Source organism: Rhinatrema bivittatum, chromosome 9 (assembly GCF_901001135.1).
Source record: "Rhinatrema bivittatum chromosome 9, aRhiBiv1.1, whole genome shotgun sequence".
NCBI lineage: Eukaryota > Metazoa > Chordata > Amphibia > Gymnophiona > Rhinatrematidae > Rhinatrema > Rhinatrema bivittatum.
Genome location: NC_042623.1, coordinates 265821493 through 265836480, shown reverse-complemented (window position 1 = coordinate 265836480; position 14988 = coordinate 265821493). Strand labels below are relative to the sequence as shown.

The 14988-nt window shown below is 49.4% G+C and overlaps 1 protein-coding gene across 1 annotated transcript in view; it reads right to left on the bottom strand.

The window, feature by feature from the left end:
- LOC115098967 (galactose-3-O-sulfotransferase 2-like) overlaps positions 1-12911 on the bottom strand; it is a 52966-nt gene extending 40055 nt beyond the window's left edge. Inside the window, exon 1 of the mRNA XM_029616164.1 lies at positions 12583-12911. Within this exon, the coding sequence (XP_029472024.1) occupies positions 12583-12614 (32 nt within the window). The 5' untranslated portion in view covers positions 12615-12911. The remainder of the gene's footprint in view (positions 1-12582) is intronic.
- Between the last annotated feature and the right edge of the window lie 2077 nt (positions 12912-14988).

The window sequence follows — 14988 nt, the reverse complement described above, 5'->3', positions numbered from 1 at the left end:
AAACCAGGAAGTCCAAACAGCCAAGCAAGCCACAGGAACAGCTAGGCCTCTCAGGCCCTGGAGCAAATCCCGGATGGAACACAGGCGAAGCCCTGGCTTCGGAGCGGCCTCCGGTGGAAGGTGAGAGACCACCTGTAGCGCAGCAACAGGGGGGGGATCGTAACAGTACCCCCCCCCTTAAAGAATCCCCCCCCTCTCAGGAGAGCCAAAACCCAAAACCCAACACCACAACAACCACAGGCAAGCAAGCAAAACACGCACCACAGGCAAGCAAAACACGCACCCCAAACAAGCAAGCAGACACGCACCCCAAACAAGCACGACGAGAGACCAAGAGCATGAGACCGAGGGAACAAGGGACGACGTGAACACGAGACCACGGGAGCAGCGACCGCTCGAACAGAGACCGCGCAACCGAAACACACAAATAGAAAAGAGGGAGCAAGGGAACGGAGAGCGAGGGAGCAGTGAGCAAGGGAACAGAGAGCGAGAGAGCAGTGAGCAAGGGAACGGAGAGCGAAGGAGCCCAGGAGCGAAAGAGCAAAGAGTGAGAGAGCGGAAAGCGAGGGAGCGAAGGGTGAAAGAGCGAAGGGCAAGAGACAGGAAGCGGGGGAAACAAAACACGGGAACGAGGAAGACGGGAGCCCACAAGCGGGAAACAACAAGCGGGAACAGAACAGAACAAACGAGCAACACAGGGCCAACAGCACAAACGAGCAACCACGCGGCGCACAGCACAGACGAGCACACCCAGGCACACAGCACAAACGAGCAACCACGCAGCACACAGCACAAACGAGCAACCACAGCAGAAGCAAGCAAAAGCAAGAAACAAAAACAAGAGCAAGAGCAAGGGGGGGGGGGGGGAGGGCGGGCAGAAACTACAGCAACATCAGGAGGAGCGCAGGCGCCTCCTGCAGGTCGTGGAACTCCATCCTGGGATCAAGGAAACGATGGTTTGGGCGCAGGCGCCTCCTGCAGGTCGTGGGAACCCAAACAGCTGGCGCCTCCAGCAGGTCGTAAGCAAAAGCAGAAGCTGGCACCTCCAGCAGGTCGAGGAACAAAAGCAGACGAAGAAAAAATCCTGGAACCAGACAAGTCCATCACGAGCACAGCTCACCGAGCTCATGGCCTTCGGATTCTGTTACGAGCGCGCGCAGGCGCGGGCGTCTCGAGCTGGTGGTGAGCCCTTGGGCCACGGCAGGACTCAAGGAGGAGCCCCAAGCCACACCGTGGTAGGTGAGCTGGGCAGGCATGGTGAGCCAGGCGGGTACAGAAGCAGGCACAGAGTCTGACCCTCAGCCGGACCTGCACGCCCATGGTAGCCAACACTGGGAAGTTGACTGATGAACGGTCCTCCGACTGTTCCCGGCCCTTTCGGACCTGCCGCAGGGAACGGCAATGGGCAGCAGGCCGGACAGAGGCGAGGGCAGACAGAGTCCTTTACACTGAAGACGTCAGACGGGGGCTGAAGCAGACATCCAAGACAGGCTGAAGCAAGACGTTGGAGACATCAGGGCAAAGGCTGAAGCAGACATCGTAGACAAGGCAGGTGCAGACATCATAGATAAGGCTAGAAGGAAACATGGCACTGTCCAACAGGGCGCCCTACTCAGCCCACCCACGGGACTGAGTCGCGGACCACCCCGTCCCAGACGCGCCCTACACAGCCCAGGAAGGCTGGTCGCGGACCACGCTGAGGAAAGGAGGGTGCAGGAAAGGTCCAGACGAGCAGGAACTCCGATGCTGGGATACTGACATCCGAAGCCCCTTCGGCTGGCAGGCAGGGAAGCTCCAGAGCGCAGGGAAGAATCCCACCTGTTGGCCACTCCAGGGCCCAACAGGCCAGAAGGCTCAGGAGCCAGACAGGACGCAGGGCAGAACAAGCGGAACTGGATCAGGACATCAGGAACACATCAAGGCAGAGATCAGGATAAGACAGAACAAGGCACCAACAATACATGGAGGACCTGGATCAGCAAGGTTACAGGCGACTGTAATGCTCAATCCGAAGGCCCGTTGCAAATGACAAGGAAGTCTTTATATACTGGAGGTAGAAGGCAACTCCCTAGGAGGAGCTTGCCAGGACCGCCCCTCGCTGGTCCTATAAGTAAGGTGGAGAGCTGCGGGCCAGCCCCTAGGGAAACGGGCGTGGCTGGAAACCAGGAAGTCCAAACAGCCAAGCAAGCCACAGGAACAGCTAGGCCTCTCAGGCCCTGGAGCAAGTCCCGGATGGAACACAGGCGAGGCCCTGGCTTCGGAGCGGCCTCCGGTGGAAGGTGAGAGACCACCTGTAGCGCAGCAACAGGGGGGATCGTAACATAGGGTTGGTGGTTTGATTATCGTTTTATCTCTCCTTGACCACACAATTTCAGTTTTATTTTAGTTTAGAGTTAGTTTCAGTTGAAATAGTTTTTGTTGTATGGCCTTCATGTATGTTGACAGAGACGATACAGTTTTTTTCAAATGTGCCCCCAGTATTACTATATCTAATATTTCTGAGGTTTTTGTCTCTGTCAGGATAAGGCAATCTTTGTTATGGAGTCTGATCTTTCCTTAGACACATCTAGTTCTTTGAACATTTTTCCAACAGCAATAAAGTCCTGTCTGTCACTTAGTATGTGTTGCGTTCGTGCCTGTTTCTCGCCCTTGCTCCACCCTTTTTACTGCTGTGGCACTCCCTTTGGGCCTGATGGACGGCTTGCGGCCACGGCATCTCCTTGCCGCTTCTCTTCGGAATCCTCGGGCTGGCCTGATGCTGTGCATCCACCATGTTCCTGATGACGTAAGGGCGCGCACGCACTCCAGACTTATACCAGCAAGGGTGCGAACCTCGGGGGCGTCCCCCGTAGTGACGTCATCCGCTTCCAACATAAAAGGTCTTTGCAACTACGAATTGAGTTAACAAGGTCTCGAATATTTCTTCTTTGATCCGATTCGCCCAAGCTACACTGCCTCCTTGTACTCCTTAGGGTGCCAGTTCCTCGGGCGCCAGCTCTCTTTCTCGCTTCTTGATTTCAGATATAGGACGGGATCCGGTACTCGCTTCTCGAGGGCCTACGTTCCTGAAGACTCAGAAGACTCCTATTGCCTGGAAGCGATCGCAGACGTGAACACTGTGAGTTCTATTCAATTAGGAACTGGTACTCGCTCGACGAGTGCCTACGCTCCTAATCCCAAAGACTCCTTTCTGTCTAAAACATTATCGCAGGTACGGAGACAGTGAGTTATTGCAAATTGCAGATAGGAACCGGTACTCACTCCTCGAGGGCCCATGTTCCTAAAACCCTTCACAAACTCTCTTCTATTCCAGAAGTCTTCCTATACACAGTTATTGTGAGTTATTTTTTCAGACTGCTTACAGGAACCGGTACTCGCCTGTAGAGATGTGAATCGGAACCGGAATTGGTTCGGATTCCGGTTTCGATTCACATGTGGGTTTTTTTCCATCGGGCCCAATCACATTTTGTTTATCGGCTGCGCCCCAGCCGATAAACAAAAAACCCACCCCGACCCTTTAAAAGTAACCCCTTAGCTTCCCCCACCCTCCCGACCCCCCAAAAAACTTTTTACAGGTACCTGGTGGTCCATTGGGGGTTCCGGGAGCGATCTCCCCTGATCTCCCGCTCCGGGCCGTCGGCTGCCACTAATCAAAATGGCGCCGATGGGCCTTTGCCCTTACCATGTGACAGGTATCCGTGCCATTGGCTGGATCCTGTCACATGGTAGGAGCACTGGATGGCCGGCGCCATCTTGTGCTCCTACCATGTGACAGAGGCTGACCAATGGCACCAGTAGCCCCTGTGACATAGTAAGGGCAAAGGCTATCGGCGCCATTTTGAATACTGGCAGCTGACGGTCCGAGTGCAGGAGGTCACTCCCGGACCCCTGCTGGACTTTTGGCAAGTCTTGTGGGGGTCAGGAGGGTCCTCCAAGACTTTCCAAAGCCTCTGGTGGTCCAGCGGGGGTCCGGGAGCGATCTCCTGCACTCGGGCCATCGGCTGCCAGTAATCAAAATGGTGCTGATAGCTTTTGCCCTTACTATGTCACAGGGGCTACTGGTGCCATTGGTCAGCCCCTGTCACATGGTAGGAGCACAAGATGGCGCCGGCCATCCAGTGCTCCTACCATGTGACAGGATCCGGCTAATGGCACGGATACCCGGTCACATGGTAAGGGCAAAGGGCCATTGGCGCCATTTTGATTTAGTGGCAGCTGACGGCCCAGTAGCTGGAGGATGGCCCGGAGCAGGAGATCACGGGAGATCACTCCCGGGACCCCCACTGGACCACCAGGTACCTGTAAAAAGGTTTTGGGGGTTCGGGAGGGTGGGGGAAGCTAAGGGGTTACTTTTAAAGGGTCGGGGTGGGTTTAGGGGTTATTTTTGTGTGCCGTTTTTCCCGCCCTCCCCCAAAACAATAAGGGAACCCCCACGATCAATATCGTGGGGTTTTCCTCTCATTTTAGGGGAGCCCCCGATTTCTGACAATTTTGAAAATATCGACGATATTTTCAGTCGTCCGAAGCCCGATTCACATCCCTACTCACCTGTGGCTCCTGTTCCTGAATACTGAAGACTCTCTGTTGCATAAGAGGACATTACAGACATCTACAATTGTGAGTGTATCATCCACTACTGGTTATGTATCCAGCATACCCTGTCTACTCACTACCTATAGTCTCTCCTTACAGCTCAGCAACTCAGAGATCGCAATTCCAGTATCTGAAGGACTTCAGCCCGGCCAAACACATCAGCTCACTACTGCCACCTTTGGTGGTTCTACTTCCAGTCTAATAAAGAATTATCTGTGTTTGTCTCCATACTCTAGCCTAGCCGGTGGTTCCTCTCAGGGTATACTCCTGGGGGCGCTGTCATCTGCCATCGGCCCAGGGATTCACCAACTTCATGGGGTGCTCTTCCCATACTACTAGAGCTGTATTATTACGGATTGTCTCTCTGTGGAGAACCAACCCACTACAGATCGATAACTCCGCCTAAGGAGTATTACAAATTGCTAGCTCCTCCCCTTGTTGGAGCAGCATTGAACAGTATGTTTCCACATATTTCTAGACCTTCACAGCCCTTTCCGCTGCTGCCGCTCCACCCGCACAGGTCCCTCACTGCCTGGCCGCCTAAGCCCGACGCAACCGGCGTGGGAGACCCATCGGGGTCCGGGCAGGACAATAAATCGAGGCCGAGGCTGCGGCCTGTACCTACCCGGCTCCCGATTGGCCCAACGCTGCCTGCGACGACCGCCGGACCGCCCACAGACGACGGCACCGCCCACGCTCGAGGACCTACTCACCAGGTAGGCCGCCCTCTGCGAGCCCTTTCCGCCGCTGCCGCTCCACCCGCACGGGTCCCTCGCTGCCCGACCGCCTAAGCCCGACGCAACCGGCGTGGGAGACCCATCGGGGTCCGGGCAGGACAATAAATCGAGGCCGAGGCTGCGGCCTGTACCTACCCGGCTCCCGATTGGCCCAACGCTGCCTGCGACGACCGCCGGACCGCCCACAGACGACGGCACCGCCCATGCTCGAGGACCTACTCACCAGGTAGGCCGCCCTCTGCGAGCCCTTTCCGCCGCTGCCGCTCCACCCGCACGGGTCCCTCGCTGCCCGGCCGCCTAAGCCCGACGCAACCGGCGTGGGAGACCCATCGGGGTCCGGGCAGGACAATAAATCGAAGCCGAGGCTGCGGCCTGTACCTACCCGGCTCCCGATTGGCCCAACGCTGCCTGCGACGACCGCTGGACCGCCCCACAGACAACTGGCACCGCCCACGCTCGAGGACCTACTCACCAGGTAGGCCGCCCTCTGCGAGCCCTTTCCGCCGCTGCCGCTCCACCCGCACGGGTATCTCTCTGCCCGGCCGCCTAAGCCCGACGCAACCGGCGTGGGAGACCCATTGGGGTCCGGGCAGGACAATAAATCGAAGCCGATGCTGCGGCCTGTACCTACCCGGCTCCCGATTGGCCCAACGCCGCCTGCGATGACCGCCGGACCGCCCACAGACGACGGCACCGCCCACGCTCGAGGACCTACTCACCAGGTAGGCCGCCCTCTGCGAGCTCTTTCCGCCGCTGCCGCTCCACCCGCACGGGTCCCTCGCTGCCCGGCCGCCTAAGCCCGACGCAACCGGCGTGGGAGACCCATCGGGGTCCGGGCAGGACAATAAATCGAGGCTGAGGTTGCGGCCTGTACCTACCCGGCTCCCGATTGGCCCAACGCCGCCTGCGACGACCGCCGGACCGCCCACAGACGACGGCACCGCCCACGCTCCAGGATCTACTTACCTCCCACCAGGCCCTCGGCGTCTCGCGCCGGGCGTCTCGCGCAGAAGGAGCGCGACTAAGGAGCCTGCCCCTTAGTGCGCCCCTTTGTGCTCCCCCTGTATCCCCTTCTCAGACCCCTCTGACTGTCCAGCCATCCGCACTCACTCCATTCCTATTATCAAACACTACCCCCCCACACCACGACCCTTCCCCCCCGCAAAACCTGTGGAAGGCCACAGAAATCTCCTCCCCATCATAGCCACCCCTTTCACTCAAATCCTTGGCCTCACGACATTCACAATTCTCCTATTAAACGCTCAATCTATCATTAAAAAATCTGCACTCAACAATGACATTCTCCTCGACGACAGCCCTGACATCCTTGCCATCACCGAAACGTGGCTAAAAGAAACAGACACCGCCCTTCTCAACCAACTCCCAGGGGAAATCTATGACATCTTCTCCATTCCCAGACCGAAAAAAAGAGGCGGTGGCCTACTCCTGGCATCTAAAAAGGCCCTGAAACTCATCAGGAAACCTATCCCTACCCCCCCTAAACTTGAAATAAGCTACTTTCATTCTACCAACCTCCAGATCTGTCTAGTTTACGCCCCACCTGGCCTCCTCGAAAATAACCCCTCTCTACTGATTGAATACATCTCTAAAAACATTAATATACATGTCCCGGCAGTCATCTTGGGTGACTTCAACCTCCACGTTGATGCCACCCCTGTCTCATCATCCTGTGACTCACTCCTATCTGCCCTTGAAGCCCTCGGCTTCACCCAAGCCATTTCCCACCCTACCCACAAAGCAGGCCACACACTCGACCTCCTATTCACTAACTCACACATACACACTAACCCCCCCTCATGCACACCCATACCATCGTCCGATCACCATCGCATTGACGCTACCTGTACACTGATCAGCAATACCGCGCCCACGCAAACTAGAAAAACCATACACTTTAGACGCAACTGCAAACAAGATGATCTCATAGCTGCCATTACCTCCGACATTAACACCCTTGACCTATCAGATGCAGACACGGCATTTGCGTCCTGGAACCACATTACCACTGACATTGCCAATAAAATCTGCCCATTACAAGTGCGCAATATCAACACTTCTAACAAACACAAACAACCTTGGTATACCCCAGAGTTAAGAAGCATGAAACATACCCTGAGAAAGTTGGAAAGAAATTGGCGCAAAGATCCCTCGCCAATCCAATTGAACAGGTTTAAAACATACCTACACACTTACCGTACAGCAATTGATAAAACCAATAGAGATTATTACTCACAACAAATCCATCACTTACAATTCAATTCAAGAGCCCTATTCCAGTTAGTAAGCCGCCTTACAAAACCCCTCTCCACACACACTATTGACATAGATGAGCAGTCCAAATGTGAACACCTAGCCTCTTTCTTTCACAAAAAAATAGATAACATCATGGCTCGATTCCCATCCTCACAATCACCCTCTGACCCCCTGCAATGCCTGTCGACTGCCAGACTCTCCACATTTGAAACCACCTCTACCCTTGAGATCACTGCCATCTTAAAAAAAATCCGACCCTCGACACACCCCTCAGACACCATCCCTACTAAAAACCTCCTCTCCATTCCTGGGTGCATTGCGAAACCTATCTCTAGCATCATCAACCAATCCATCGCTCTTGGCAGCATACCCAAAAGCCTCAAACATGCCATTATTAAACCCATCTTAAAAAAACCCTCCCTTGACCCAGCTGATCTCACCAATTTCCGCCCTATCTCAAACTTGCCACTGCTTACAAAGGTCCTAGAGAAAGTAATCAACAAACAACTTTCAGAGTACATGGACGAACACAACATACTCACTCCCTCTCAATTCGGCTTCCGCAAACACCACAGTACTGAGACCTTGATGTTATCCCTCTCCGACTGTATCCTTAAAAGCTTGGATAGAGGCCTCTCACACATCTTAATTCTCCTTGATATATCCGCTGCGTTTGACACCGTCAACCATCACATACTTTTGCAGCGACTCACTGACATTGGCATCTCTGACTCTGCCCTTCAATGGTTCCAATCATACCTCACTGACAGGCAATTTAGCGTGCAAATAGGGAACGCCATCTCCAAACCCTATGACCTTGCACAAGGAGTACCTCAAGGCTCATCTTTATCCTCCACACTCTTTAATATTTACCTCCTACCCCTCTGCTACTTACTATCCAAACTAGGCTTTCAACACTTTATCTATGCTGATGATGTGCAGATACTGATTTCAGTTTCTGACACAATAAACAAAGCCATGCAAACCTGGAACACTGCACTCTCCTCCATCAGCACCTTACTAGCCAACAATTTTCTCGCTCTCAACACTGCTAAAACCGAACTCATCCTCCTCTCTCCCCCCAGCATCACCCATCCCCTAGCACTGTCCACCCCTACCACTATATCCTTCCCTCTACATATACGCAGCCTTGACAACCAGTTCAACTTCAAAAAATTCATCAACACCATCATCAAAGACTGCTATTTCAAACTTCACACACTCAAAAAACTCAAACCCCTTTTGCAACTCAACGACTTTCGCACTATACTCCAAGCTCTCATCCTATCTAAGATTGATTACTGCAATTCCTTGCTCCTGGGCCTACCTAAAAACACCCTTCAACCACTGCAACTCCTACAAAATGCGGCAGCCCGCATCCTCACCAATACACACAGAAACGACCACATAACTCCAGTACTCAAACATCTGCACTGGCTGCCTGTATCAGCTCGTATCACCTACAAAACGCCTACCCTTATACACAAATCCCTACACAACCAAAACTTACATTGGTTCAAAGAAGACTTCACTTATCATAACAGCAACAGACCCACCAGGAAACAATATCTCGCCACTCTTCACATCCCAGCTCCCAAACTCACTAAACTGCGCTCCACCAAGGAAAGAGCCTTATCCCTTGCTGGCCCCTCCCTCTGGAACAAGCTACCCACCTCACTCCGCCAAGAAATCTGCCCCAAAATTTTTAAACAGAACCTGAAGACCTGGCTCTTCACCCACTCCTACACATAACCCCCCTCCTCCCCATTCCACCACCCCCCTTTTTGTATATATGTACAATTATCTATTCCAGCTACATATGATGTAAACGCCACTGCCATTTTTGTAAATATGTAAAATTGTCGAGTATATTTAGTTTGCCTTCCCCTCTACCCTCCTCAGTTCCTTTGATGTACCTCCTCCCTCCCTCACTTCCTTGTTTTACTGGTTACTTGTTACATGTAAAGCCTGTTGCTTGTTGCGTTCTCTGTAAACCGACGAGATGTTCCCAATGTGTGTCGGTATATAAATGCCTTTAAATAAATAAAATAAAATGAAGGAAAAATGTTTTCTATGTGACAAGAGGGGCAAAGATTTGGGGTCTTTTTTTCTTTTCAGTACCCAGCTAAGTGTAAGCTGGTCTTCAAAGTGTTTACACAGCAGTTGCCCTACATAAATAGAAGATTTATCATCTCTCTGAAGGCCTGCAAACTCTTCATTCCTCTTAGCTTTTTGGTGTTCCCTCTCTCTTGCCTCCCACCTCTACCATCTGTTATCAGATGTGAATGTACTCAGTGCTCTGCTTTTAGTTATTCAGCAACTTCCCTTTTGATCTGAGGTCAGAGCTTAATTATCCAAGATTCCAGAAAGGAATGAAAGCTTGGCTTTACATTCAAGTTTTTGGCCCTTAGACTCTTTTGCCTTTTTGCTTTTATTGTTGTTGATGTTTTAAGTTATTGCTGTTTATTTTTTAGTAATTTTATTTATTTATTTATAGACTTTTCTATACTGATATTAGTGGAGACATCATATCGATTTACAGCAGAACTATAGTAAGGAAATTACAATGAACGGGTATAAGGAGAGGGATTACATAGGAACAAAGAAGACGGCAAAGAAGTAAGAGAGAACAAGTGCTTGTTATTTTGATATGTTTTATTTGATTTATGTTTTTATATCCTTGTATTGTTTTTGTTTGTGTAGTGCTTTTATATTATATTGAAACGTAGTTAATCAAAACAATAAACTAAAAAGATGGTTTATATTTTATATGAACTTGACTGGTTGGAAGATTTCATTACATAACATAGATCAGATGCTGTTCAGGAGATCTCTGCCAAGTCACATACCTCTTCTGAATTATTATAGGAGGCTGTTGGGGCAATTTTCATAACTACCTGTACAGTTTTAAAGACTGCGTGTACAATCAATGGTGCCAATTTTCAGAGAGAAAGTTATCCCAAGAACACAGACATTTATACCTGCCTTTTTTTTTCTGTAGGTGCTATTTACATTGGAAATAATGTACATAGATTTGAAAGTAGTTTATTTCCTCACCCTAAACACACCTCTAGGACCACCTACATCTTATCTACCTGAAAGTAGTTGATCCCTCTATATACTCTTAGACAGGTGGGGAGATAAATGGTTCTGAAAATTGCCCCCTCATCTTCATGCATCTTCTTTTTCTTTGTTAGAATAATTTTATTTTCTTCACATCTATGATTAGATTATTATATAAATGTTTTTTCATTTATTTTATTTTCTTCTTTGATAATAGTCTGTACATCTTAGATCCTAAAATAGAGGGCTTACTTTGCAGAACTGAGATTAATATATGTTGTCCTATTTTGAAATGTTTTTGCTTTATTTATGTTTGGGTACTGCTTATGAAAAATTATGTATTTTTTATATAAACTTTTAAATGCAATTAAAAAAACAGAGGGATAGATTGTGGTCTCATTTGAATGTAAATATTGCTACCTTACTGTCAACAAACATACAAATAAAACAATTAAATTATTTGTATCCTTAGCTACTTTTTCAGTGACAGTCAGCAACCAGAAGCACTGAACCAAGGGTAGGTATGTGATATTTAACAAAATGTAATATTTAATGTATTACTGCTGGCACATTCTTCTCAAAAAAGAAATTAATGAATCAGAAGGACAAATCCCATCATTGTTACTCATGCAGTTCATATCCGGGATCAGTTAGCTTGAAATAAAATCGTATTTACCTGTTCATTTTGCCTCTCCCATATAAAACTGCTAATTTCATGTAGAGCACGTAACAGCCCTTAAGTACTTTAAAATGGCAGATGTGCTGCTTGCAATTCATAAAATAAGCCTCCAGCTAGCTGTTGAAATTTAGTGAAATCAATGGTGATTTTCCTGGTGTTAGGCACTCAAATATCAAGTGATCACAAACTCAATGACTACCTTCTTTGGCCACATGAACTGGAATACAACAGGTGGATCACCCTGTTGCAGTCTGCTTGTCCCAAAATTGAACTGTCTAGCTAGCACAATTGAATTGTTGCACACTGTAGACTTCCCAGTTTGCTTATTTTATTTAGTTCTCATGTGTTCAAATTAATTAAAAGAAAACCAGCATAGTGGTCAAGTAGGAAGGATAACTTTGTAAAGTAAATGAGTGCTTTAGAGAGCAAGCTTTTGGGGCAGCTAGTATTCCTTCCTCAAGCAATGGGACTTCAATAATCCTAAAAGATTGCATTTATTTGCCTTCTAACAGTACCATCTCTATGTAACCAACAACCAACAAGGACTGAATTGCCCAGGATGGGTAAACAAATAAGCATGGGAGTAGCTTGCTTCTTGCGGCGATTACTACCCCTAACCAATTAAGCTAGATACTTCACTTAGATGCAGCTCCAGCACTGCTCTCTACTAGGGATGTGAATCGTATTTCGGACCATTGAAAATATTGTACGATATTTTCAAAATCGTCAGAAATCGGGGGCTCCCCGAAACTGATAGGAAAACCCCATGATATTGTTCGTAGGGTTCTCTTATCGTTTTGGGGGAGGGCGGGAAAAATGGCACTCAAAAATAATCCCTAAACCCACCCCGACCCTTTGAAACTAATCCCTTAGCTTCCCCCACCCTCCTGACCCCCTCAAAAACTTTTCACAGGTACCTGGTGGTCCAGTGGGGGTCCCGGGCGTGATCTCCCGCTCTCGGGCCGTCGGCTGCCACTAATCAAAATGGCACCGATGGCCCTTTGCCCTTACCATGTGACAGGGTATCCGTGCCATTGGCCGGCCCCTGTCTCATGGAGGGAGCACTGGATGGCCGGCCATACTATTAAGGGCCAAGAGTAACAGATAAGTATGAGAAAAAATGTGAAAGCTTGCTGGGCAGAGTGGATGGGCCGTTTGGTCTTCTTCTGCCGTCATTTCTATGTTTCTATGTTCCTATATGTTTCTATATGTTACTATGTATACTGTGGCACTTACCTGATGATTTTTAATCTCATTCTTCTAAACATGTTGGGGTGCAGTGCCAGGGATACTTCTAGCCCAAAAGCAGAATCTTATTCCAGATAGCTTAAAAGGAAAGTTCAAAAAGTTAAACCTCAGAGAAAAAATCTATTTTACGCTTTCTTTTTCTCTGTATCATAGTAAGCCTCCAGCCTCTCCCGAGCAATTTTGGACCAGATGCAGATGCTGTGTGGAGTTTTTCACTCTATCCCTCTGACTCTGATGTCTCCATGTGTGGCTGGAGTAGGTTTGGAAAAGAGCACAGGGAAATCATCCTTTCTCCTCTGCTGTTTGTTTATACCTGAATCCCCTACTGGAATCTCTTGTGAGGTCTCATCTCTTCTCTCCAGTAGTTAATGCATCTGGACTCTGCACCTTGTTCCTTCTCAGGAATTCTGTCTGAGCTCTACGTGTTGCTTCTGCTCAGTCTTTTCTTTGGGGAGGAATAGAATCCCACCCCCCCCCCCCCCTCACCTCTTGCTGAGCTCCTCCCATAGTTTCTTTTTTTTTTCTGCCAGTATTCAGGTAAACATTAAGTGTGGCTGGATTAACTGGTTATTCACAAATAAAGCATTGTGAAGATTCCAGTACAAAAGGGTATATTTTCCTTCAGGCTCCAACCTGTCACACAGACAAGAGAGTGACAATAAATTCTGCAGAAAAAAAAAGAGATGCTATAGGAGATGTTAAGCGCCACACTATCCTTTCTGACGCTTTGTCCAGGGATAAAAGAACACTTAGATTTTGTAGAAAGTATAATTTTTTATTGATCAATATAAGTATTGGGAGATGCTGATGCCACTTCTCTGACAAACTGACCACCAACATCTCATTGTATACATGAACGGATTCTTCTTTTATCAGTAAAATACAATATAGTCATAGGTTAGAAGTGCGTGACCACCTAGAGAATCATTTACATAGGTTATCATGACAACAGCATGATAGATTATCACTAAACTACCCTGATTATTTCTCCAAGGTGCAGCCCATTTACCATCACTCTTTAGATAGTCCTTTCTTCTGTTAGAATCTTGTTGGTCAGGGCAATTATCACATCTTAGGCTGTGTTTACAGATGCCCCTGAAAATGGTGCCCCTGTAGTGACAGTCTAGCCTGAAGTTCCAATCGTTTCCTTCTGCTTTTGTGACCCTATAATTATGCATCAAAATTGTCAGCCAGCTTCAACTGCTGTCCAAATGTCCTTGGAATTCCTCCAGGTCAGGCTCAGTAAGACATTTGAAATTCACATAGCCAGAAAGGCTAAGATAGCAGTTGCCGTCTTCATGTGTTGTGTCAGAGGTGGATTCTTGGGCTGAGGTGGGGTTGACGCAACCTGTAGGCAAGGACCCACGGGTCTCCACCATCAGCAGGTGGAGTGGGCTGAAGCTAGAGGTCCTTGGAGTTTCACCTATACCAGCCCACATTCCCCTCGGGTTGAGCCTTTGGGTGCTGGGACCAACAGGACTTAGGCGGGCCTCCAGATGGGATAATGAAAGTAGATGGTTCAGCCCAGAGACAGCAGCCAGCAGATGGCGTAAGTCTATCCAAGACGGGTTAAGGAACTGGAACCCAAGCACCAGGGAACAAAGAGTGGCTGAGGGTGCTTGAGTAAAGAAAGGCCAAAGCCTTGAAAGTCCACATTCAGAGGCAGTAGTGCCACATCCAGAGGCAGTGGTGCCACTGTCAAGCTCAGATGTTGCCACTGTCAAGCTCAGATGGTGTTAGGTTTGTGTTATATTGTGGACCCTTGGTGTTGCAACCGTTATTGCCCAACGGCGTCACTCTGCATTCCTTTCTTTTTCTGCGACTCCTCCTGCTCCCTGTGGACGTCTGGCTGCCGCTGCGTCTGCCTGCTGTCCTCTCCGGTGTCCCCGGACTGGCTTGGGCACTGCCTCCCGCCATGCTTCTCAGGTACCTTAGGGTGCACGCGCCGTGCGGCCCTCATTCTTATTTCCTCTATGGCGCAAACCTCAGGGGCATCCCCCTGGGATGACATCACGCTGCCCGGATATTTAAGCCTATTATTTATTGCTAGCCTCTGAGTTAGCAAGGGGAATTCCTATGGATGGGATTCGCTCTCCGTACCCAGCTACTCTGCCTCCAACTTCTATTTGGATTCTTTGCTGTTAAGGAGGAACCCGCTCCTCGGGGGCCTCTCTGCTTCTTTCAGGTCACTATCAGGAACCGGTACTCGCTCCTTGAGGGCCCATGTTCCCTGACTCGCTGCCTGTGTCCATCTCCTCTTTTACTTGGAAGAATTTGCTACAGACAAAATCTGTGAGTACTACTACCATCTACTCCTCAGAGCTGTTTCCCTGGAACCAGGTACTCACTCCTCGAGGGCCTGCCTCCATTCCAGCACCAGTGCCATCGTCTACG